The sequence below is a fragment of the Schistocerca gregaria genome, chromosome 8, assembly GCF_023897955.1.
Source record: "Schistocerca gregaria isolate iqSchGreg1 chromosome 8, iqSchGreg1.2, whole genome shotgun sequence".
Classification (NCBI taxonomy): Eukaryota; Metazoa; Arthropoda; class Insecta; order Orthoptera; family Acrididae; genus Schistocerca; species Schistocerca gregaria.
This window is the reverse complement of record NC_064927.1, coordinates 401,297,833-401,324,207: the sequence shown is the minus strand read 5'-3', so window position 1 is coordinate 401,324,207 and position 26,375 is coordinate 401,297,833. Positions and strand designations below refer to the sequence as shown.

The 26,375-nt window shown below is 41.9% G+C and overlaps 1 protein-coding gene across 1 annotated transcript in view; it reads left to right on the top strand.

Annotated features, from left to right (window-relative positions):
- Positions 1–5,004: 5,004 nt before the first annotated feature.
- LOC126284631 (odorant receptor Or2-like) overlaps positions 5,005–26,375 on the top strand; it is a 53,339-nt gene continuing 31,968 nt past the window's right edge. Inside the window, exons 1-3 of the mRNA XM_049983705.1 lie at positions 5,005–5,747; positions 16,358–16,457; positions 25,978–26,079. Of these exons, the coding sequence (XP_049839662.1) occupies positions 5,038–5,747; positions 16,358–16,457; positions 25,978–26,079 (912 nt within the window). The 5' untranslated portion in view covers positions 5,005–5,037. The remainder of the gene's footprint in view (positions 5,748–16,357; positions 16,458–25,977; positions 26,080–26,375) is intronic.

Genomic DNA, 26,375 nt, shown 5'->3' with positions numbered 1-26,375 from the left:
ATCTGCTGACATTACATGATTGTAAATGACAGCATCATCTGCAATCAATCTAAGAGGACTGCTCATATTCTCTCCTAAATCGTTTGTGTAGATCAACAGAGGCCTATAACACTTCCTTGGGGAACGCCAGGTGTTACTTCTGTTTTACTCTATGACTTTCTGTGAGTTAATACGAACTGTGACCGTGCTGACAGGAAATCACAAATCCTTTCACGCAACTGAGACGACACTCCATTTGTATGAAATTTAATTAGTCGTTTCTGACAAACGGTGTCAAAATCCTTCCAGAAATCTAAAAATATGGAATCAATTTGACGTCCCCTGTTAATAGCACTCATTACTTCGGGATGATAAAAAGCTAGCTGTGTTTCACAACAACGATACTTTCTGAATTCGTGTTGGCTATTTGTGAATAAATCGTTTTCTTCGAGGTGATCCACAATATTCGAGCATATTATAAGTTCGAATACCCTACTGCAAGTCGACGTTAGTGATACGCCTCTGTAATTCAGCGGATTACTCATATTTTCTTTCTTGTACTGATGTGACTTATGCAACTTTCCAGTCTCAGGGTACAAATCCTTCTACGAGCGAACGGTTCATTATGACTGCTAAGTATGGAGCTATTGTATCAGCGTACTATGAAAGGAAACTAACCGGTATACAATCTGGACTTGAAGGCTTGTCTTTTCTAAGTGTTTTAAGCTGCTTCACTATACCAATGACATCTGTTAGTAAGCTATTCACGTTGGCAGTTGTTCTTGATTCGAATTCTAGACTATTTACTTCGTCTTCTTTTGTGAAGGAATTTCGGAAAACTGTGTTTAGTAACTTCGCTTTAATGGCGCTGTTATCAATAACATCACCATTGTCATCGCGCAGTGACGATAATGGAATGCGTCTTGCCTCTGGAATACTTTACATACGACCACAATCTCTTTGGGTTCTCTGACAGATTTCTTTGTAGACACAGTTAAAAACATCTCGCATTCAAGTTCACGCTTAATTTCGAGCTTGTGTGAATCTTCGCCAATATTCGGGATTTGGCATTCTTTTAAGTTTAACATGCTTTTATCGTTGCTTCTGCAGTAACGTACTGATCTAGTGACGGAGTCCAATGGAACAAGAAATGATTAAATTCACCTTGAGTAATTCTTTCTGAAATTAAAGCTTCTGCTTGCTGTATACGGTCGCCACGTTCTGAAGGAACGAATTTTGAAAAGCGAAATTTGTTGGTTCGTTTGGAACAGCTATCAAAGTTAGTTTTTAATAAAGTTAAAATTTGCTTTCGAGGACCAGATATTTACTGCATGTTTACTGGCTTCCTCTCACTACTATAATTCTTTTCAAAATCCTGTTAAAGTTAATGCTTGCCATTCGCCTACAGAAAAAATATTCTCGAAACTTAAAGAAAGCGACTGCATGCAAATGAATTTCACTCAATTGATGTACCAAAACAAACCATCAGAAATACCTCATACTCTGGCTCTTTAAATTTGAGCACTGCTGTTGCTGATATTATTTATCGTTGCATTTGAACATAACATGTAAGAAAAATGAAATGGATTTTAAAAACAAACAGTAATACTCAGTAGTTGTAAATGACATAATGTTGAACAAAAACACACCTGACTACCGAACTCGTTGAATAAAGGTTAGCTCTCCTTTACAGTAACGAACATTAGCTGGTTCGTAGCTGGCCTTGTTATGTGCAGTGCTGTTGAGATTGTGGAACCAAAAACACATCTTTAAATTCTTCACGGGTCTGGTTACGACGATATAACAATGGCGTCGCCAAGACTGCACGCATTCAGTCTGCTTTAATACCGCTGCAAACCTATAACTGAGCCTGGTAATTCTTGCAATCACCTCCGATAATTACCAGAGACGACTTTTTACTATAGAAGTGTTAATAAACCTCTTTCTCCAATAATTTGTCCAGATGTTAGCCGAAAGGGTAAAGTCCTGTGGAGCACACCAAAAAACATGATCCTTCACTGCCACTGGTGTATTGCCACTTCTGTCCAGCTCAGTCCAGCTGTGGGAAACGTTTTTCCTTATAATAGGTGTCCCCAAAACGGAACCCGACAAGGCCACCCATTACCCCTGTCTCAGCGGTATCCCCTAGGTCTACCTACTCCACCTTTACCGTTGCAGGAAAGATGTTTACGAAATGGGCACCTCATTCAAGCCTAATGGCTTCCTTCTTACTTATCCATGTTCTTATTTTTATTGCAATAATAATTAATAGCAAGTTAAAGATGAGCTCAGACCGTACCTAAATGATATATTTAATATTCTTAACTAACTGAGTACACTGTCTGTTTATATATTTATTCAAGTCTTCTATCAGTCCTTCTTCTCCTTCCTCTCTGCCTGTTCGTCTCCTCCTTTCCCCCCTCCCGCACTCCATACCGCATTCTTTCCACCTCCTCCACCCCCACTCTCTGTTCACGTCCTGCACCTCTATTCACTACTGATCTCCCCCTACCCCTCTCTCTGTGCATCTCCCAGAGCCTCCTCCATTCTCTCTCTATCCTTCTCCTCCTCTCCAACTCTCTCAATCTCCTTTTACTTCCTTTGCCTGTCCATCTCCCCCTCTGCCCTCTCTCCCCACTTCCCCCTCCTCCACTCTCTCTCCATTTTCTCCTCCCCATTACATGCATCTTCCCCTTCCCCTTCTCTGTCTTTCCATATCCTTCTCGCTCTTCTCTCTCAATGTTATTAGTCCCACCCCAGTAGGAGAATAATCGTTCTTACTCTAAAGTATATCTTTCCAGATCTTAACTAATATGTTTGCTGAAATCCTTCCAGGGACTTAAAATAATCTTTCTACCCGTTACTTACCATATTTCTTACATACTTCACGCCTATTTGTACAAATATTTCATACGTATGTCCAGCGAATGTCTCCCTACAATTTCATTTTCAGGCAATTTATGTGTTATATCTCCTGAACTATGTGTCGTTGAATGATATAATTTTGCTGGTACATTCAGTAGCATATGTGAATACTTTGTGCAAATTTTGTCGCTAACATGATCAGTAGTAAACAAATGTTAAATTAAAATGTTGTGCTCCGTGTGGCAGTTTTAATGATTCAACCACGAAAATGTAGTAAGCGATAATTTATTTTCCTTTCATCATTTTGTTGAGGGTTGTCAGGGAGAAAAAGTTTCGTGAAGGTTCGAAATTATGTGTAAAGTTGGTTGCAAGTCATTAAGTGCTCTCATCTAAAATACTGTATGACTAAATTATGGGTATTCGTGCGTCGTGGTCTACACTGATTTTTCACTCCCACCCCGACCCCTTTGATAGGTACATGGTTCATAACCAAAAAGCGATTCTTTCCGGACAGTAAGTGATAGCTTGGTTGATATCCGTCCAGTGGTTTAGGAACAGATGTGTAGTGGAACATACACATGAAGTTACATTTAAACGTATGCCCATTTTCACAATATGTGTAGATTCTATAAAAACAGTTTGACCGTGTATTTATCATTGTAATTAAACCTTTACAGAGCTTACCAAATACCCACTTCAAATTTGGACAACAAACTATACTCATGCACATAAATTAAGGATAATTACAGAATGTGGTGCCACAAAACGTGGCACTACACAAAACTGGTGCTAATAGCATAAGCACATAGTGAACACACATGACACACATCTGTAAGTATACGGTATTGGTGATAAGTTGAGAAAACAGACCCGAAACACTTGTGCTGCAAAACTCCTGAAGTGTCGTAGGGGTTTTACGTCGACCGAGAGGATCCCAGACATTCTCGATGGGGTTTAGGTCTGGAGAACAGACAGGCCACTCCATTCGTCTGATATCTTCTGTTTCAAGGTACTCCTCCACGATGGTAGCTCGGTGGGGCCGTTCGTTATCACCCATCAGGACCCACTGCACCCCTGAAAAGGCAGACTTATTGGTGCAAAATGACGTCCCGATACACCTGACCTTTTACAGTTTCTCTGTCAAAGACATGCAGAGGTGTAACTGCATCAATCATAATCCCACCCCACACCATCAAAGCACGACCTCCATAAAGGTCCCTTTCAAGGACCTTAAGGAGTTGGTATCTGGTTCCTGGTTCACCCCAGATGAAAACCCGGCGAGAATCACTGTTCAGACTATACCTGGACTCGTCCATGAACATAACCTGGGACCACTGTTCCAATGACCATGTACTGTGTTCTTGACACCTGGCTTGATGGGCTCTCCTGTGACCAGCTCTCTGGGCGAATAAACCATGTCTGTTCAGTCATCTGTAGACTGTGTGTCTGGAGACAGTTGTTCCAGTGGCTGCTGTAAGGTCCTGAACAAGGCTACGTGCAGTACTCCGTGGTCATCTGCGGGCACTGATGGTGAGATATCGGTCTTCTTGTGGTGTTGTACACTGTGGACGTCCCGTACTGTAGCGCCTGGACACGTTTCCTGTCTGCTGGAATCGCTGCCTTAATCTTGGGATCAGACTTTGTGGCACACGGGGGCCTAAGCTACAACCTGCTGTGTTTGACAAGCCTCCAGTCACCCCAGTATTCTACCCCTCGTAACGTCATCAATATGTGATCTTTGAGCCATTTTTAACACACAATGATCATTAGCACGTCTGAAAACGTCCGCACACTTACTCGCTGCACCGTACTCTGACATGCACCAACACACCTCTGCGTATGTAGACTGCTACCAGCGTCACCGTGCGATGACCGCAGGTCAAGTGCACCGCGCGGTCATACCCCGAGGTGCTTTAAACTCGCAAACCGCCCACCAGAGCGTTGTTTCACCAGGTTTCAGCGTTAACCTTAATTTATGAGCACGAGTGTAGATAGATAGACACTAACATTGTTTCTTTATAGGCAGACAGTGCCGAAGCGGATGACAACGCCATCCTCACATGGCGGGAGACGGCGGCCTCCGTTCTGAAGGTGAACGTGCGCTGTCTATTCCTGTTTGGGTCGTGGCCACTTGTCGATTCGTGGCTGTACCACATCTTCTTCGCCGTCGTCTTCGTCTCGAACCTGGGAAACATGACGGAGGCGGCCCTGGGACTCTACCTCGGGCACGGCGGGCTCCAGGAGATCACGCTGGTGCTGCCCAACACGCTGACCGTGGCCAGCGGCGTCTTCAAGATGGTCTTCTTCTACCGCGACCGCGGCCGCTACTACGGGCTGGTGAGGCGCACCGACCGCCTGACCGTGCTGCAGCTGGCCGCCCCTGGAGAGGACGCGGCGGCCATCGTCCGCGACGCCGGCAGACACTCGCTGAAGCTATCCTCCTCCGTGTACGCCTTCGTTTCGCTGCAGATCATCGTCTGGTTCCCGATGCCGCTGATCGCCTATCCCGGCCAACGCAAGCTGCCCTTCGTCCAGCTGCCCTGGAACAACAACACGGAGATCCCCGTGTACGAGCTGTCCTACGCTCTGCAGTGTTTCTCGTCCTTCACCATCATCTTCATCACGCTCGGCATGGACTGCCTGTTCGCGGTGATCATGATCCACGTGGCTGCTCAGTTCGAAATACTGATCACGCGTATTCGGAATCTGCGTCTTGACTTATCAACGAGTGTAATGCAGCAAAAACCAATGTTGTCTCAGCGCAGCCGAAATTCTGGGACGTCCATGAATACCCCAACTGAGTCTAAGGAAATCTTAGAATTCCAACATCAAATAACAGAAGCTCATGATAAAATGTACAGCGACCTATGTAACTGCGTCGAAGTTCATCAAGAAATTATCAGGTAAGTAAAATACTTTACATTTTTTCCTAGCAGCACTCATTCACAGGCAGAAATGTGGGCGTCATAAATATTGTTGTTGTGGTTGGTCTTCAGTCCGAAGACTGGCTTAAAGCAGCTCTCCTGTTACTCTGTCGTATGCAAGCCTCTTCATCTCCGAGTAACAACTGCAACCTACGTCCTTCTGAATCTCCTTACTGTTTTCATCTCTTGGTCTCTCTCCATGACTTTTACACCTCACGCTCCCCTCCACTACAATATCGACGATCTCCTGATGTCTCAGAATATGTCTCATCAACCGATCCACTCTTCTAATCAGGTTGCGCCTCAAATTTCTCTTCTCCCCAGTTCCATTCAGTATTTCCTCATTAGTTACGTGATCTACCCATCAAATCTTCAGCATTCTTGTGTAGCTCCACATTTCAAAAATTTATATTCTCTTCTTGTCTAAACTGTTTAAAATCCATGTTTCACCACCATACAAATACTTTCAGAAAAGACTTACAAACAAATGAATTTTAAGTAGGCTGTTTAGGTTTTTATGTTGGTAAAGCCACGTAGCGCTCTATATGAAAATCACTGGATGGGCTGTGTGCAGTCAGTGGCTGGTTGGCATTGTTGTAATATTCGCTTTTGTAGCGTTGGGTAGTTGGCTGTTAACAGCGCGTAGCGTTGCGCAGTTGGAGGTGAGCCGCCAGCAGTGGCGGATGTGGGGAGAGAGATGGCGGAATTTTGAGAGCAGATGATCTGGACGTGTGTCCATCAGAGGCAGTAAATTTGTAAGACTAGATGTCATGAACTATATATATACACTCCTGGAAATTGAAATAAGAACACCGTGAATTCATTGTCCCAGGAAGGAGAAACTTTATTGACACATTCCTGGGGTCAGATACATCACATGATCACACTGACAGAACCACAGGCACATAGACACAGGCAACAGAGCATGCACAATGTCGGCACTAGTACAGTGTATAGCCACCTTTCGCAGCAATGCAGGCTGCTATTCTCTCCCATGGAGACGATCCTAGAGATGCTGGATGTAGTCCTGTGGAACGGCTTGCCATGCCATTTCCACCTGGCGCCTCAGTTGGACCAGCGTTCGTGCTGGACGTGCAGACCGCGTGAGACGACGCTTCATCCAGTCCCAAACATGCTCAATGGGGGACAGATCCGGAGATCTGGCTGGCCAGGGTAGTTGACTTACACCTTCTAGAGCACGTTGGGTGGCACGGGATACATGCGGACGTGCATTGTCCTGTTGGAACAGCAAGTTCCCTTGCCGGTCTCGGAATGGTAGAACGATGGGTTCGATGACGGTTTGGATGTACCGTGCACTATTCAGTGTACCCTCGACGATCACCAGAGGTGTACGGCCAGTGGAGGAGATCGCTCCCCACACCATGATGCCGGGTGTTGGCCCTGTGTGCCTCGGTCGTATGCAGTCCTGATTGTGGCGCTCACCTGCACGGCGCCAAACACGCATACGACCATCATTGGCACCAAGGCAGAAGCGACTCTCATCGCTGAAGACGACACGTCTCCATTCGTCCCTCCATTCACGCCTGTCGCGACACCACTGGAGGCGGGCTGCACGATGTTGGGGCGTGAGCGGAAGACGGCCTAACGGTGTGCGGGACCGTAGCCCAGCTTCATGGAGACGGTTGCGAATGGTCCTCGCCGATACCCCAGAAGCAACAGTGTCCCTAATTTGCTGGGAAGTGGCGGTGCGGTCCCCTACGGCACTGCGTAGGATCCTACGGTCTTGGCGTGCATCCGTGCGTCGCTGCGGTCCGGTCCCAGGTCGACGGGCACGTGCACGTTCCGCCGACCACTGGCGACAACATCGATGTCCTGTGGAGACCTCACGCCCCACGTGTTGAGCAATTCGGCGGTACGTCCACCCGGCCTCCCGTATGCCCACTATACGCCCTCGCTCAAAGTCCGTCAACTGCACATACGGTTCACGTCTACGCTGTCGCGGCATGCTACCAGTGTTAAAGACTGCGATGGAGCTCCGTATGCCACGGCAAACTGGCTGACACTGACGGCGGCGGTGTCCGGAGCGAGTATGGTGGGTCTGACACACCAGTGTCAATGTGTTCTTTTTTCCATTTCCAGGAGTGTATATATATTATGGCTTTTGAACACTATTAAGGTAAATACATTGTTTGTTCTTTATCAATATCTATCATTTGCTAACTATGCCTATCAGTAGTGAGTACGTTCAGTTTTGCTCAGCTGTTTGAAAAGCAAATAATGTAAGAAGTTTATCAGCACAGTCATTTATAAATTTTTCTAAGGGGACGTTTCAAAATCTATTAAATGAAACAACAAGTTTACTGTTACCAGTCACCTTTTTATTTATTTCCGCGGCCCGTTTCGAAGGTTTAAAACTCCATCATCGGGTGGATTTACATTAGGCTATTTTCGAGTACAAAAACAGTGCAGAAAAGGTCACAATGACGAACCTTGCACCCAGCAGGTTTCAGACGCCATATTTGTTTACATATATGACAGTATACATGTGATGTGTTACGAAAGCGAAATGAACCTATGACCACTGGAGGTACTCTAGTTAACTTGTTTTATGTTTACCATTAGAACCAGTTTAATTTTTTTGTCAGCAGAAATCCAAAACCATGTTCTGTAATAGTGTCTTGTTTCTCCACTAGACAGTGCCACAAGTTCCTCCAAAAAATCGTAACACAACACACATACAAATGTCATACTAACTAATGTAAATCTACCTGATGATGGAGGTTTAAACTTTCGAAACGCGTCGTGGAAATAAATAAAACGGTGACTGGTAACAGAAACTTGTCTCATTTAATGTCAATAACAGTCGCGGTAAAGCCTAACCTAAAATGTTCGCAGTTAGATTTAAATCTATATTCAGTGATAGCAAATTTCTTTTATTCAGAAACGCTTCTTTTGCCATTGCCAGTCTGTGTTTTATATTCTCTCTCCTTCGGCCATCGTCTGTCATTTTACTGCCCTAATAGCAAAACTCATCTACTACTTTCGTGTCTCGTTTCCTAATCTAATTTCCACAGCTTCACCTGACATGATTCGACTACATTCCATTATCTTTGTTTTGGTTTAGTTAATGTTCATCGTAATTATCCTTTCAAGATACTGTTCATTCCGTTCAACTGATTTTCCAAGTCACGAAATCACAATTTCATTGACAAACCTCAAAGTTTTTATATCTTCTCCCTGAACTTTAATTCTTATCCCCAATATTTCTTTGGTTTCCTTTACTGCCGGCTCAAAGTACAGATTTAACAACATTAGGGATGGCCTACAATCCTGTCTCACCCTCTTCTCAACCACTGCTTCGCTTTCATGCTCCTCATTCTCTATAAGTTGTATATAACCTTTCGCTCCTTGTATTTTACGCTTTACACCTTCAGACTTCAAAACAACGTATTCCAGACGACAATGTCAAACGTTTATCCCAAATATACAAAAGCTATAAACGTAGGGTTTCCTATCCTCAACCTATCTTCTACGATAAATCGTAGGGGGTCAGTATTGCCTCACGTATTCCTACAATTCTTGATAAATAAATGGAGCTATTTGATCTCTCAGGTTTTCTCGGCCTGATTGATCGACAGTGTACTTCCGGATTGTTCAGTCAATTTGTGTTTTCCATTTTATACACATATTTTTTTCTGCCTTCAACAAAGATAAGAAATCTTTTTTGTAATGTTATGTAATTAAAAAAGGGCCCGAATTGCATGCGAACGTAGCATGCCTTACATGGAGCAGTCTATTAGAACTGTCGAAGAGAGATGGGAGAAACATCAGTGACACATCCGACTAAAATAGTGAAGCAAATCAGTTGTTCTCAGAGTATTGTTTCGAATATAATCGTGAAATGAAGTATTTGAGATAAGTATGGTGCAAACGTCAGGTTGCTGTGACAATTTGCAATCTTACCGTCGGTGGTGCTTAACGGATTTCATGACTAAATGAATTTCAGATAATCCCCAATTCTTTCATAGTTTTCGCTGAATTCATACCCCTGCAACTTGTACTTATACCTTTCACTACCCTCAGATATTTGCTATGCGAATCTCAACCTCTTACAGTGTGTCGCGTTTGTTGGTACCATCGTTTTCTTTGATAAGAACGACCCGACTTTCGACTACATGTTTATTGAATCTACATGGAATCTGAAACTCTAATCAGTTTAACAATCCAACGGATAACGCTAACTATACCTCGAGCCAACATATTCAGTAGAAAACGAGGTTACCATTTTCATTTTTTTTTTCATGAGCACAATTAAGCTACTATTGACTTCAATTCCATTAGCTCTCTAAATTTTTCTTTTCAGTGCTGTTGAACACACTCTGCAGTGAATGAAGAAAGGGAGCGTTAATTTGGTTATACAATAGAAAAATGTGATTCTTTACAATTATCTACTTTTATTATTCTGACAACAGCTATGAATATGGGGTTACATAATGAAGATTCTTGGTATGGTATTACAAAGTAGAAAAGTATGGATTCTCGGTATGGTAACCACATTTGAAATAATGAAAACAAAATTTTTACCTTCTTTGGTCTTCTACGTACAAAAGAGACTTCAGTCACAGTATAGGACAGGGGCATGGATTAACCTCAACGTTTTTCAGTGTAACAGTAAACAGTATATAACATTCACAAGCAAGCCGGAGTGGAGTGACCCAACAAATAAAATGTAACTCGAAGTTTAAAATATGAAATATCTTAATGAATTTGGCTTTGATTGGCCATTATTTCATACCAAGGTATTGAAACAAACTACTTGAAAAAGCATGGGAAAAGTAACACACAATGGTGGGGACACATGGAGTCCATTAGAGATCTCAAAAACAAATCACCGAAAATTGCCAAATTGTTATGTGAAACAAGGCTGAGGGCCATCAGAATCACTATATTGAACATCTATATGATTGTCGATTTCGGTACCACATGAACTACTACTACACATATGGTCAGATCTCGCTTCCAACCAAATAAGTTAAACTTGAGCGAAAATTCTCACAAAAAGGACCTTACATTTTTCAGAGTCGCTTATGGGAAACATTATAGCAATTTAACACAGTCTAAACCTCACATGAGGTTAGAACAGATTTTACACCTACACGTGGTGATCGCTTTAGCTCCAAAAAAATTCTCAGAGAAACGATACAAAATTCACGAAACAACTGAATGAAAATTCTCTAACCCCGCTTCCATTCACTTTCGCAAACATTTGGCATGATTTAGCACTCGCAGTGCTACGAACATCTACTCGGGGGTCTCTAATCCCAGAGCTGGCGTGAGCATGTGCTCATGGCCACGTTATAAGAAAACTTGGATAAAATCCAACTATAGTTAAAATGCCACGTCCTCACACGTTCTCTCAAAGGGACCAACAATTATTCACAAAATAGGGTGCAGGGCTGACAGCCAACACTCAGTCTCAACGGTCACAACCACAATTTTGCCTTTTACACTATATCATCAAAATTATGACAATTAAACCAACCATCTTCCAACGCTTCCCTGACTACACTCACTTTTAAGGACATTATCGTTGGTGATATAACTCATTTTATACCTTTTTTTTCGCTATACCAGCAAGAGTTCCACAAGAGCGTCCACAGTTCAGGTCTGCCCGTCTAACAGTACCGGAAACATGGCGAACTTCCAGAAACAACGTCTCTTTGTTCAGGCTACTTGGAGGGAAACGCCTCATATTTGCTGTAGCCGCCTGATGCTCTCTAGTCTCAATTCTGTCGATCTTTAAGGAAGCCCTCAGGCAATCTCTTCGCTTAGTTTTTCCCAACCACCCTTCAACTATCATTGGTTAGTCCCTCACCTATCTGTACCCCATAATATTCAAACCCCATGTAATCAGATATTCTTGGAAAGGTGTAGGCAGGACACGGGAAGTGTGACGCATTAAAAATAAAACGACATTACAAGAGTTTTAAATAGAGAAAATTGTTATTATGCTATTGAGTACCACGGCAATCAATCTAGTGACACTCAAACATCATCGGCAAGCAAAAGTTGCAATGGAGAGTACTAACGGCACCGTTTCAAGTGTAAATAAGGAGTCTCTCGAAATTAATGCTTCGGAAAACATAATGAACAGGGATGGAGGTTTCATTGTAAACATGACTGGGAATCTGGCACCCAATTTACAAGAATTAAGATCTCACTGGCTATCACATCCACAAGAGCTGGGAAACGTAGCCGGCCGGTGTGGCCGATCGGTTCTAAGCGCTTCAGTCTGGAACCGCGCGACCGCTACGGTCGCAGGTTCGAATCCTGCCTATTGCATGGGTGTGTGTGATGTCCTTAGCTTGGTTAGGCTTAAGTTATTCTAAGTTCTAGGGGACTGATGACCTCCGATGTTAAGTCCTATAGTGCTCAGAGCCTTTTGAACCATTTGGAAAACGTACGTTTCACGGGATATCAGCGCGGGTTCTGAAAAGCAAAACAGTATCAGAGGGTGTATTGGACTTCGGGATTCAAACTCACAATCCATACTACTATTGTAAATGTGAAAGCATGTTTGTCTGTTGCCTTTACACGACGAAAGTACCGAACCGATTTTGATGAAACTCGGTAGGGAGCTAGCTTGAACACCGATGAAGAACATAAGCTACAATAGAAAGTTTATAGTACAAGGCATGTATTGATTTCAAGAATATGACACAAATTAGAAAAAAAAATATTCTTTGAAAAATTATTTACTCGGTGACTTTTGAACTTTACCGTATTTCTGAAAATATTTTATTGGTTAATACTGTATGTTCTACATAATACGATTCAACGTAATGAATACAATGCTTATACAATCCTTAACGTGTTCAGTCCATACTTCCAAACATGTAGTCCAAATGGGGAAGTAACTCGGACTGTTACGTTTTCAAGACTAAATCGCTGAACCGATTTCTATGAAATTTGGTGCAGAGATAGCTTGAACCCTGAGGAAATCGAAAGTAACAGGCTGACATATAAAATGGAATATCTTTTTTTACAGCAGTTTACATAAACCGAGGTAAATGTAGGAATTAAAAAAGAATTCAACCCCCGAGCGGATGAAGTATGGAATATAATTTCTTTTTATTTATCCTCACTGAAATAAGCCAGGTTAGAGAATTATTAAATTTGTTGCATAATGTACGCATTTTATACGATAATGTGGAGCCACTTCACTAGCTCCATGCGTAGATGCTCACTCCTGCCCACCCCTCTGCACATACTGGTCGACAGCTACACTGTGCGTGGCTTGTCGTCTTTCACTGTTAGATTAGATTAGATTAGTTTTCGTTCAATAGATCCGTGTTGAAGAGATCTTCGTGGATGTGGAACATCTCACCTTTTTTTATTTTTTATTTTTTATTTTTTAAGATGAAATAACAATACTAATAGCAAAAATACACTCCTGGAAATGGAAAAAAGAACACATTGACACCGGTGTGTTAGACCAACCATACTTGCTCCGGACACTGCGAGAGGGCTGTACAAGCAATGATCACACGCACGGCACAGCGGACACACCAGGAACCGCAGTGTTGGCCGTCGAATGGCGTTAGCTGCGCAGCATTTGTGCACCGCCGCCGTCAGTGTCAGCCAGTTTGCCGTGGCATACGGAGCTCCATCGCAGTCTTTAACACTGGTAGCATGCCGCGACAGCGTGGACGTGAACCGTATGTGCGGTTGACGGACTTTGAGCGAGGGCGTATAGTGGGCATGCGGGAGGCCGGGTGGACGTACCGCCGAATTGCTCAACACGTGGGGCGTGAGGTCTCCACAGGACATCGATGTTGTCGCCAGTGGTCGGCGGAAGGTGCCTGTGCCCGTCGACCTGAGACCGGACCGCAGCGACGCACGGATGCACGCCAAGACCGTAGGATCCTACACAGTGCCGTAGGGGACCGCACCGCCACTTCCCAGCAAATTAGGGACACTGTTGCTTCTGGGGTATCGGCGAGGACCATTCGCAACCGTCTCCATGAAGCTGGGCTACGGTCCCGCACACCGTTAGGCCGTCTTCCGCTCACGCCCCAACATCGTGCAGCCCGCCTCCAGTGGTGTCGCGACAGGCGTGAATGGAGGGACGAATGGAGACGTGTCGTCTTCTGCGATGAGAGTCGCTTCTGCCTTGGTGCCAATGATGGTCGTATGCGTGTTTGGGGCCGTGCAGGTGAGCGCCACAATCAGGACTGCATACGACCGAGGCACACAGGGCCAACACCCGGCATCATGGTGTGGGGAGCGATCTCCTACACTGGCAGTACACCTCTGGTGATCGTCGAGGGTACACTGAATAGTGCACGGTACATCCAAACCGTCATCGAACCCATCGTTCTACCATTCCTAGACCGGCAAGGGAACTTGCTGTTCCAACAGGACAATGCACGTCCGCATGTATCCCGTGCCATCCAACGTACTCTAGAAGGTGTAAGTCAACTACCCTGTTCAGCAAGATCTCCGGATCTGTCCCCCATTGAGCATGTTTGGGACTGGATGAAGCGTCGTCTCACGCGGTCTGCACGTCCAGCACGAACGCTGGTCCAGCTGAGACGCCAGGTGGAAATGGCATGGCAAGTCGTTCCACAGGACTACATCCAGCATCTCTACGATCGTCTCCATGGGAGAATAGCAGCCTGCATTGCTGCGAAAGGTGGATATACACTGTACTAGTGCCGACATTGTGCATGCTCTGTTGCCTGTGTCTATGTGCCTGTGGTTCTGTCAGTGTGATCATGTGATGTATCTGACCCCAGGAATGTGTCAATAAAGGTTCCCCTTCCTGGGACAATGAATTCACGGTGTTCTTATTTCAATTTCCAGGAGTGTATATACAACACATCATTTGTTTCTACTAAATTTTTTAATGTTGTCAGTTCATCTTTATACTACAAAGAACATTAACTAATAGAAGGATTGGGAAAATAAGGTAACTTTTAAAAATTACTGAATGAAATAAAGTTTCTGAACTTCAAAACATTTATATTCAGCAATATTTCACACTCTGAACAATCAACACAAAAAATACATCTGCTCTCTCAGCAGTTTTACAAAAGCATTTGACCTACAACCCCTTTCCACCTAGTCTGACCACAACATAGAGGAGCAGAGATACTTTGCAAGGTAAAGAGTTTACATCTTCATCAATGATAATTGGAGGTACACATTTAGCAAAATTGATGTAATGAATTTAAGAAAATGTGTGTAAAATATGACAACGTTGTTTTAAACACATGAAATATAAATACTTAAGCACATAATAACACATTTTTATAAACGTGGATTTACATGAATTTATTTTTTATGTAAACGAAGATACTGATACCCTTCTGATATTGTAGGATTTTTAATGTATCATTGGCTTGATTACGTTAAAAATTCAACATTAAGGAAGATGGTTTGTTGGGTTAAGAAGGATCAGGTAAGTGAACGAGGAAAAGGTGTTGAGGTTCTGGAGGACTGTAGATAGTATCCACGCCCCCAGGTCAAATCGCAAAGATGTCATCAATAAATCCAAACCAGGTGAGGAGTTTGGGATTCTAGATGGTTAGGAAGGATTCCTCTAGATGAGTCATGAACAGACTGGCACAGGATGGTGCCATGTGGGAGCTCATTGCTGTACCATGGATTTGTTTGTAGGTGATTCCTTCAAAGAAGAAGCAGTTGTGAATGAGTTTATAATTGGCCGTGATGATCAGGAAGGAGGTAGTAGGTTTAGTGTCAGGTGGGCAATGGAAAAGGCAATGTTTAATAGTCAGAAGGCCATGGATGTTCAAGAATGCTTTCGGACAACGTTCTTCCTCTGTAGTAGGAAGCACACAGACATTCATATAAGCACAACTCGCGCGCATACACACACACACACACACACACACACACACAGCCACTGTCTCAGGGCACTAGTGTAATAAGTGACGAAAAATAACTAGATTAGTTGGGGCAGCTGGACGAAGGGGAGGGGGGAGGGGCGTGGAAGGGAAGCCAAGGGCACATCTTGGGATATACTTACCTGAACAGGCAGGCACATGAGGGCAGCATACATGAGCTTGTTAATCACCATCACTAATCATAACAAAACTACTGATATGTGAGCACAGCTGCTGCTAACAGCTAATCATCTATAAATGGCAGTGCGAACCGACAATGGTTGACAGTCTGACTAGACTTCATCCAACAATTATACCCAACAGCATAGCTTGCAGCATCCAGAGATAGAAACTACAAGTCACCTGAACATCTGGAAGTATACCATTAATAAACTGAACTACTGCTTTGTGGCTAAATGGATAAGACTACAAATCCAGAAGTGCAGAAGTCATTTCTAGTTCCTAGGACGTTTCTGGCACTTATCAGTTGTTTTCTACTGGAAATGATTTCTAAATGGTATGCACCATGTTTCCAGTCGACTTCAGACTTGAGGTCCACAGCTATTGGCAAGGTTAGTCCCACACACCGATACATACGACACATTACGTTCATTACCCTGAGTTGTCAGTCTACTACTTTTAAGGCGTTTAAGAAATGTTTCAACACTACAGACAAAACTTTCTTGAGAGTTCATTACTCATATTATCTTTTTCTTTCAGATTCGTCAGGCACCTGGAAACCATGATGAGTCCTATCGCAATGACGCAGTTTGTCTTCAGCGTGCTGGTCGCCTGTGTTGCACTCTATCAAGCTACCTATGTAAGCACTTACTCTTTTATTTTCTTTTTTTTTCGTTGCTCTTGTCAGTATGTTGAAAATAATTAGCGTAGTTTTGAGATAAAAAGTTAAGTTCATTTAAAAATTGTTTAAAATAACGAACTGAAGGCACATTTCAAAAACTATGAGAAATAGGACTCTGATATTAATTCCATGTGTACATCCTCAACTTGCAGAAGGGCTACTATAGATTTTCTGTTAGATATTAGTCCTAATTTTGACTAATATTCATGTCAAGTTAATTTCTAGAGAGTAAAAGGAAAACTCCTAAGAGTAATAACCTTCCAACATTCTAAATAGTAAATTCCAATGATTGGTATAACTATGCTTCATATATGAACCGTTGAACCACAGATAGACGTACAGTATTTATGTAAACAAAACAAAACGCAGGCTTCAACGAACCTGAGCTACAAAGATTACATTCTGTGCAGATACAAACTTTAAACTAATTGGATAACAGCATAGGAAAATTATTTTTTCTTAATATCTCTGTAAGCAACTAAAAGTTATCTTTGGTTTACCATTCTCAGACGAAGAAAGAGCTGGACGTCCATTTGCGTCCACTCCTAATGTCAACAATGAGAAGCGTCTACACCACTATTCCAAAGAAACAAGTTGCTAGTGAGGTAGCAGAAACCACATAAAAACCAGTCATGATTCAATCTGCTCAACTTCCATAGAAGCATTGTGAGGTCGGTTCCAAAGAGAGCGCAAGAGTAATAAACCAAACATTTATCAGAAATTATAGGTCCGTCATGTTGAAATATTTGAAATTTCACTGAATGAGTCATCACTAGAGACGGAAGATAGATTCATCACGTCGAACAAGACGGCAAACGCAAGAGCAGTAAATTTAACAACTCAGATATGAAGTCAGAAAGGAATTCAAGTAAACTCTTGCACGATAAATTATACAGTTTTTAAACCTCACGAGGCCATTTCTGGATCATTGTCTGGGAAAGTGTAAATACAGTGATATCATTTCCAACAAGCTTCGGCTTGCAGTTAGAATCAGACTCCGAGGTCGACGGACGGAATGTATTTTCTTTTAGCATGGCAACACGCTTCCACCAGCCGCCGCTCTGCATTTCAGTGTATCGAGGCATTCTGCGTGTATTTCCGATCTTACTCCGCCGGATCGCCATTTGGTTGGTCCATTCAATGATGTGTTTCTTTCTCGCGATACCATAAAACATTATCAATGATGGCACAAATGTGCAGAAAACTACGGTGAAAATGTAAAAAAAACGATGTATAAAAATTGAAAGGGAATACTTTTAGACTTGTCCTCGCAAGGCGATAGCAGTCGCAACTACGCGGAAGGCCTATGAGAAGTAATGCTAATGTTCAGATTTTGCATCACTTCCAGTTACATAGCAATTGTGGAAAGGATTTGCAGTATCACAAGCATAACTAACTAATGCTGCTAGGCTGGAGACCACTGTGAGCCATAGCATGGTCACAAATCGGAAAAGCCATAAATTTTAAATAGTCATAGAGCTGTGTTGGTGGTTTCATATTATCATGAAACGCAAACGGCAAATGAAATGAATTCAATGAGGGTGCGTCTTCTCCTGTAATGATTTGAAAAAAAAGAAAAAAACACCATACCACCAGTTCCTCAGTTCCTAGTTCTTTGTGCAGCCCCTCGTGGATATCCCTGTGTTTAGGGCACTACATAATTTCTGGATACAAGCCAGCCGACAGTATCGACTGTTTGTATAAGGCCTGGTAGAACTATTCTGTTGCAGCAAAGCAACAGGTGATCACGTTGCATTATTCAGGCGCACTAGTACACATATGTGCCCGAAAACATAACTGCGGATCATTCCCAGCATACCATCATACTGGCTCCGTCCCTGTAAGGACAAAAGTCAGCGAAATTGTGTATTGTAACATAGATCCCTACAAACTCTAAAGGCATTTGTCGTGCAATGTGTAGTGCCCACACTTCAACACGGAGCTGAGACTTACTCGATTTCGGTGTCGAATACTGATGTGAATTTCACTGGTCACATACGTGACTCTTCGTACCGTATAATGTTCCACCAGTCCAGTGACCTATCGGAACGTTGCGTGCGAATACCACACACGACATGATTCATTATGCCAGGCAGAAAACATTATTTTTTTACTTTTGTTTTGATTTTCTCATACCAAGTGACGTAGAGTCGCATCGGTCAACACACAACACAGAAACAAACGATTTTGGAATATAAAAGAAAAACAAACTGTACGAGGGTCACTCCAAATGAATTGCACACTATTTTTGTAAAAATACAGTTTTCATTCTGCATGTCTGAAAGTTTTACAGTGTGTAGATATATCCTTCCCGCTTGTTTTCAAACATAGTTCAACCTGTGATGTTTGAAATTTTCCCGGCGTACTGATTGTTACATACAAGCACGGGAGAACTGCCGTAAGTCAGTAACATCTTGCCACGATATTTCGGCACAAAGTCTTTTGGCCATCTTCAGGTGAGTACAGCTGGAGAAGTATTGGCGAATAGGCGCTGAGCTCTGCTATTTAAAGCCAAAGGGGGCTGCATTGCGCATGCGCTGTGCATGTACTGTATAGCGTGCACGTTCACAACTCCGTGCGCTGCGCCTGGCGCCATCCGCGGTGAAAACTTGGCATTTCGATATCAGATCGATCTTCATCTTTATACCGATAACTACGTTGACTCCGAAGTTTCTCTACAACGGGATTCCAAGCTGAATTTAACTGGTAACCGCTATCTCTATTGATAAGAGTCGCTGTATTTCATGGATTCATTTATTATTGAACTCCAGAAATTTGATGTTTGAGCCACAATTTTTGTATCATTGTAATTCATAGAATTCATGGCATGGACCGTCTCCAGGAAATTTTACATCATATGATTTCCGTACATGAAAATATTAAGTTCACTATGGAAACTGAAAAAGATGGTTGTTCGCCATTTTTAGATGTTTTGGTACGGCGCAAGAATGATGGCACACTTGGTCATTCGGTTTATAGGAAACCGACCCATACAGATTTGTATCTGCAAGCTACCAGTTGCCACCATCCGGCACAAACAATGGGTGTCCTCAAAACTTTAATCCACCGTGCCCATACTATTTCTGACGTCGAAAATCTTCAAGCGGAACTGAAACACATGCAAAAAATATTCCTGCTGAATGGCTTTTCAACTAAGCAAGTGAACAGAGCTATGCAGACCTACAAACGACGCAACAAGGAAGAAGAAGAGGTTTTCAGATCAACGGCTTATCTACCTTTTATTGGGAATATCTCGTCACAGATAGGTATAATACTGAGGAAGCATCAAGTTAGAGTCATCTTTCGCCCTCCGCCTAAAATATCATCACTAGTGGGATCCGTTAAGGATGACCTGGGCCTACGTAAATCAGGTGTCTACAAGATTCCGTGTGATTGCGTCAAGTCATATACAGGGTAGACAACAAGAACGATGCAGGAACGTATTGTGGAACACCAGCGGCATACTCGCCTTCTCCAACCCACCAAGTCCGCAATCGCTGAACATTGCATTTCTACTGGCCACTCTATGAATTACAATGATACAAAAATTTCCGGTAATGGACAGACGCCAAGCGTAAGGACTCACAGTGCTTTGGTTTAGTGTCAAGTGTCCTTAGACATTCTGCAAGCGCTTATGAATATCTTCGATGCTCCAGTTTGCCGGCAAAAATCTTAACGACAGCTCTTTGCAGGCGGCATTTTGAAGCCTACTTATAGCGCCGCCACCTATCGGAACTTCATTAAACTATAGGAGCTAAAGCGAGAATATTTCACGATGTCCCACAATACATTGAACATTTTTTTCGCCAGGAATTGTCACGGAAAAATATGATGCTGTACTTATTGAACGTCATCATATGTTTGGAGACAGTTACCTCGAACAATGGCCATTGCTCACTGCAACGCATAAAATTGCACGTCTTCAACGAGTCAAACAAGAAACTAGGCATCAGCTGACTGGAGTCGTGTAGTGTGGTCCGACGAGTTGCGACTTCTCCTCGTTTCTAACGACTCAGAGACTAAAGTGCACCAACTACCCGAAGAGGCGTTTAACCCGCGGACGTGTTCCTGTGAAGTTTTGGGGTCTTTCTTGAAGCATAACACAGAGCCACGCATTCATGGTAACAGTGAAATGAACCAGGACGTTTCTTCCAACATCCTCGGTGGACAAGAGCTACCCTGCAAATTCTGTGGTCCAATTGACAGGGGTATACAATACTGTGAGAGAGACAGGGATGCCTTGGTTCAATTCCTAGCATGTTAAAACCTGAATTTTGCTGTTGATTTGAGACTGTTTTTGGATATTTCTCATGTTCATCTAATCCTATACCGGCCTTGGGCTACACTTTACCTAACCAACCAAATAAGTTGTTAGAGTTTTTCCGTAAGTTTAGTAAACACAACAGATACACATAACAGAGGCTTTAATCATCAGTAATCTAGGCTAAAATGAATTCAGACACCTTTTGAAACAAATTTATTAATAAACAATTATTACTCAACAGTTACTAGAAAACATATTGCCCGACCCCGTTAATTCGTTTTTTGTTAAAGAGTACCCGTGACAAGGGTTACTCTAGATTAATAATACTTACATTGAGCCAACATCGAGGATAAAATACCGATGATACAGCAGTGCCAAATTTGAGCCCAAACCAATCATTACATCAATTAAATGTTTCAACTCACACTCGATAAGTATTTTTGTCAAAGTTTAAAATGCCCAATGCTATTTAAAAATGTATGTGATAACTTTTAAACAAATTTATAATAATAAACTGACGGCAATTCAGACCTAAAAACACTATTCAGATAAATATAATTTAACAAAGCACTTGAAATACACAACAAATTGCAGCAGGACCACCTTAATCACAAGTTTCGTAAACACCAGTTTTTCTCGTGCCACTGTTTAAAATTTGCTCATTTACTGTACAGGAATACCAAACAATTTCAAACAAGTTTAGGTGAAAACTTCCTGAGATGTACGCCAAAGTAAGAGGCGTGAATATTTCAATTACAAAAGATGATTACTTTACTCAATAACAAATCTGTAGGATTACAATTGATCCTTTGCTACCTCAGTGAGTTTACAGTCATTTTATTTCACACATCAGTCATGCGCATACTTCCTAGCAGTACATTACACAAATCATTAAATTGGTCTGATAAGACCTGAAACATGGACCAATCGGTACTGTTCCCACAACATGCTTATAAATAATGGGCCCCACCACGGCAAACTCAATGACAACTTTGTAACATGAACAGCTAAAGCAAACAAATGACCTGTCACTAAATAGTGAAACTAATGGCGCCCCACAAGAGCACACTCAATTACAGTTTTGCAAAATGAACGACTAAAACACACAGATGGGCAAGTATTCAATAATAAGGTTGCTCAGCTTTATGCCGGCCGTTGTGACCGAGCGGTTCTAGGCGCTTCAGTCGGGAACCGCGCTGCTGCTACGGTCGCAGGTTCGAATCCTGCCTCGGACATGGATGTGTGTGATGTCCTTAGGTTAGTTAGGTTTAAGTAGTTCTAAGTTCCAGGGGACTAATGACCTCAGCAGTTAAGTCCCATAGTGCTCAGAGTCATTTGAACCATTTTTGAACTAGGCACGCTATCACTTCAGGAGGGGCCAAGTCGTTTTCTACCACGTACATGGCTTGTTCTCCGCACAGGGCCCCGCTCGTCAACTTCCTTGTGCCACTGCTAACTCATGACTCACTGCCGAGCCACGCCGCTTCTCGGACCACATTCACACCACAAGCCTCTCCGTCAAAGAGATTCTACATAACCAGCGATTCCACCAGAGAGGCCCAAAGTCGAAAAATACCAAACTTTGTGGGATGTTTCGACGCACGGCACAAATAATATACCTATATCTCCTTCACTATTTATAACTTTTCGATTCGACGACTATAGAAATCACGTGATTTCGAGGCGAAGAACTCGTCGATCCCTCTCCGGAGCGCTTTTTCATTCTGAAAGGACGGTCCTTGAAGACTGTTCAATAGAGAGCGGAAAAGGTATCTGAGGGCGCAATATCAGTATCAGGTGAATGAGATGGGTGCGGAATCCACTTGCGAACCTAACTCCTGTATAGTGTTTTCTGTCAGTGTAGCAGTATGCGGACGAGCATTCCGTGGAGTAGCATCACATCACGCAGTCTTCTGATCGTTGTACTGTACTTGGATCGCGTCTGCAAGATGTCTCACTTGTTTGACAACAAATGTCAACAGTGACAGGTGCGCCTCGGCGAAGCATTTCATAGTAAACCACACCGTCGCTGTCACATCAGATGCACAACATTATCTTTTGTGGGTGCGTGCAGGCCTTTGTTCCTGCAGCTGCTGCTTTGTTTGAGCTCAACCATTCCATTCTTTCCTTGTGTTAGTATAAACACACCATTTCTCGTTACCAATAACGTTACAGGATAGATATGTTCGGTGCTGTTCACGAGCCAATTGTTGACGAGCAAGCAGAGGGCCACCCACAGATTTTTGTGACTTTGGCATAGAGCATGTGGTACCCATACACTCGATTTCTAAACCTTCTCCATTCCATGCAAATGTCGCAAGACCATGAAATGATCACAGTCTAACACATTTGCCAACTCTCAAGTACACTGACGTGAACCATTTAGGACTAATGCGTTTAAACGGTCATCAAACACCAAAGGTCTTCCTGAATGTGAAGAGTCACTAATGCCAAAATGATCCTCCTTCAAACGCTAAAACCATTTTCTTGCCGTGCTTTGTCTAATGGCATTACCCCCTTAACACGGAGCAAATGTTTATGGCTTTCCCCGATGCTCTCACCCCTCTACTGAATGCAAACTGTAAGTTCTCCCTTTGCTTCTGATAATGTTTATTGTTGTACATTTCGGCCAGTCAATTTGAAAACCGAAAGCTTTCCGACATATTGCGTAAAGCAGAGGAGAGATTAAGATAGGGAACGAAAGTTACTAAAGTATGGCACCGGACTGACTGTAAGAATAAGAGATAACGTACATTCGCGATAAAATCAGACCAGAAGTAAAAAATAATGCTATGTTTCTCAGACGTTCATACTGGTTAGTTACGTGTCCCTATGTGAAACTCGCGAACGTACACTTCGTTCAGAGGCACGCACGGACTGTCCCTTGTGGCCTATGTAAGTAAAAGTTGGGGGAAGAATACATTTATTTTATCTTTAAAGAAATAAACTCGATCGGACATCGTAAAAGGAAAATAGTTACAGGTTCCATGTGGCTGCTTACCATGCCCTAAGAACAAAATTAAATAAGGTCGCCACAAAAAAAAGTAGCTAAGTGCATGCACGTACCTCAGTTATTACAAAGCGTCGTTTCGAAGATCGGCGCCCAATCTTACATGAGAGTTCCAAGAAATAACTTCACTGGATTCCAGGTTGTGGATTCGTTGGACCGTCAATGAAAAGCAGTGTCGAAACGTTTTTGTATGGTAAATATTCAGCATATTGCATACAACACATTCTCATACGTATTTACAGTTCGACTCACAGATACAGAAAGACGACTCTTCATCGAGAAAAAAAAACTGAAGGTGAAGCGGTTCTTTGTTTTTCCTACAGCTTACATACATCTTTGAAAATAATTATAATATTCACGGAAAAGAGAAAGGACAATAAACAAAAATAAAAAATGAATATTTAAACAGTTCTTCTTCAAAACAGAAGAATATGTCGAAAATGTTCCGATTTCTCCAATTGGCACTTCATTTTCTAGCGGCCACAGCTCCATTCACTATCTCCAAAAGATAAAGTGACAATATGTAAACTCAAATAGCGGCTACGAACTACAAATGGACATGAAATCATTAAATAAACCCATAGCAACTGGAGTACCAAAATGAAAAAAAAAATGCTACGAACTTATGCATCAACCTAATACATTTAGTTCAGTCTTCATTAAAAATTATAAAGCATGAAAATTATACAATAAATCCATTAACTTAAACAGATTTGTTGGTTGCAAGCTAGTGTGCTAAGGACGTGAAAGTTCAATAAACATTTCGTAATGTTTCTTCCCTTTTGTCCATTTCGAGGATTATTTATGTGCTAATTTTTGTTGGTTATCTTCGTTGATATCCAACGGATTTTTCTGAGTGGTTCTGATTTTTTTCTGCTTCAAACTTTAAATTTTCAATCCACGTTATCCCAATACGACTAAATTATTTCTATAAATATTTTCCAGCTTTCTTGTAGCTTTTTGTATAGACTACAGTTAATTATATGAGGATGCAATTTCAGATCCTTGAATAAAAAATGTGACGTCTATAATCACGTTAATAACATAAAAAGATGTATTTCCTATATACTACTGAAAAATTTTTGCATTTTAGCTACCACAGTTATTTGCCTTAAAATAGGAAACGGTTAACTATAATTTGACTGAGATGGAATAAATTTTCCTTACTTCTTGGTAATTTAGCTCCTAGGGTTCGATGCGTTTTTAGACTGAACGTATCAAGTATATCAACGCAGCTGTTTTAGAATCTTGGTCCCTACTGAAAAAATTTATTCGGTCGTGCATGAGTATACTATTCTGATGATCTTTTCCCTTTTCACACTTGGCTGTACTGCTATTTCCTGTATTGCCGATGTGACTTATCCCAATTCATCATAGCTCCACTGCGATGGAAATGTTCTCTAAACGTAGAAAATATCAGTGCACATGTTCTGAAGCATAGTCATGTACTACGTTTTTAACGTAATAGACTTAAATATTTATAACACAATTCAGTAGAGTCTACTATACAAAGGACAACTGGACGGTTTTGGATTAGTATTTATAAGACGTGTGGTTTATATTTTTTACAGCCTAAATTTTTTTCAGATTTTGACATTGTTTTAATAATATACTTAATCTGCCTTATTTAATAAATAATTGACAGTGTTGTAATAATCTATTTTCTATTCTGAGATAAAAAACATCAAAATTATAGTTTACTATGGAGCTAATGCACTGAATGTATGGAGTGTAATGTAACTTACCACTTATAACGACAGCTCAGTGTAACTCTCTGACCATTAAATAGACTCAAATGTACAACCCAGATAGATACCGTTGTATTCCAAACTTGACGATGCTGTATCATTCGTCGGGTATATTGTGACTGAATGTGAAATGTAGTTGTTTCTGGCACGTGACACCATGGTTAATTTGCACATCATATTGTCCTTATAAGGTCACATATATGCACAGTAATAAATAATCATTAACTACTTTTTCATATTGTAGACACCAAAATTTTTAAATTTAAGTGCTTAGTGACTTAACTGAGTATCATACTGCATTAAATATATCTTGATAAAATTGTATGTTCTTGTTCTTTACTTCCTTTACCGTATCCTGGTTCCGCCAGATCATAACCTCAAGTTTGAAGCTGGTTTCTGGATCATAAACAATAAAAATTACAGCTCGGAATGTCATGTAAGCGTCTCTGTTTTCAGAGCGAAGACTTCAGCGCAGTGTTCCGGTGTGCTGGATTCCTCCCCGTTCCAGGTGGCCAAGTTTACCTCTACTGCTGGGCGGCACACCTTATTATGGAACAGGTAGTTCATGCTGCCAGTAATTCGGGCGAGATAATTTATATTCACACTTAATAATAAGAATAATCCTAATCCATCCCCATTTCAGTACTGGTCTACATTTATGGTGTAATGTAACTGATAAAATACTGATTAAGAAATAAATGTAAGAAAGTTCTCGTGAAGTACTTCACCTTCAAGCCCATGTAAGTTGCCTAAATTTAGGACATCCCACATACGAAGAGCGATCGACAGGTTCTCATTAATGAATTACACAATGAGCAAATGTAGAGTAACCCTGAAAATGTTTTTCGGAGAGC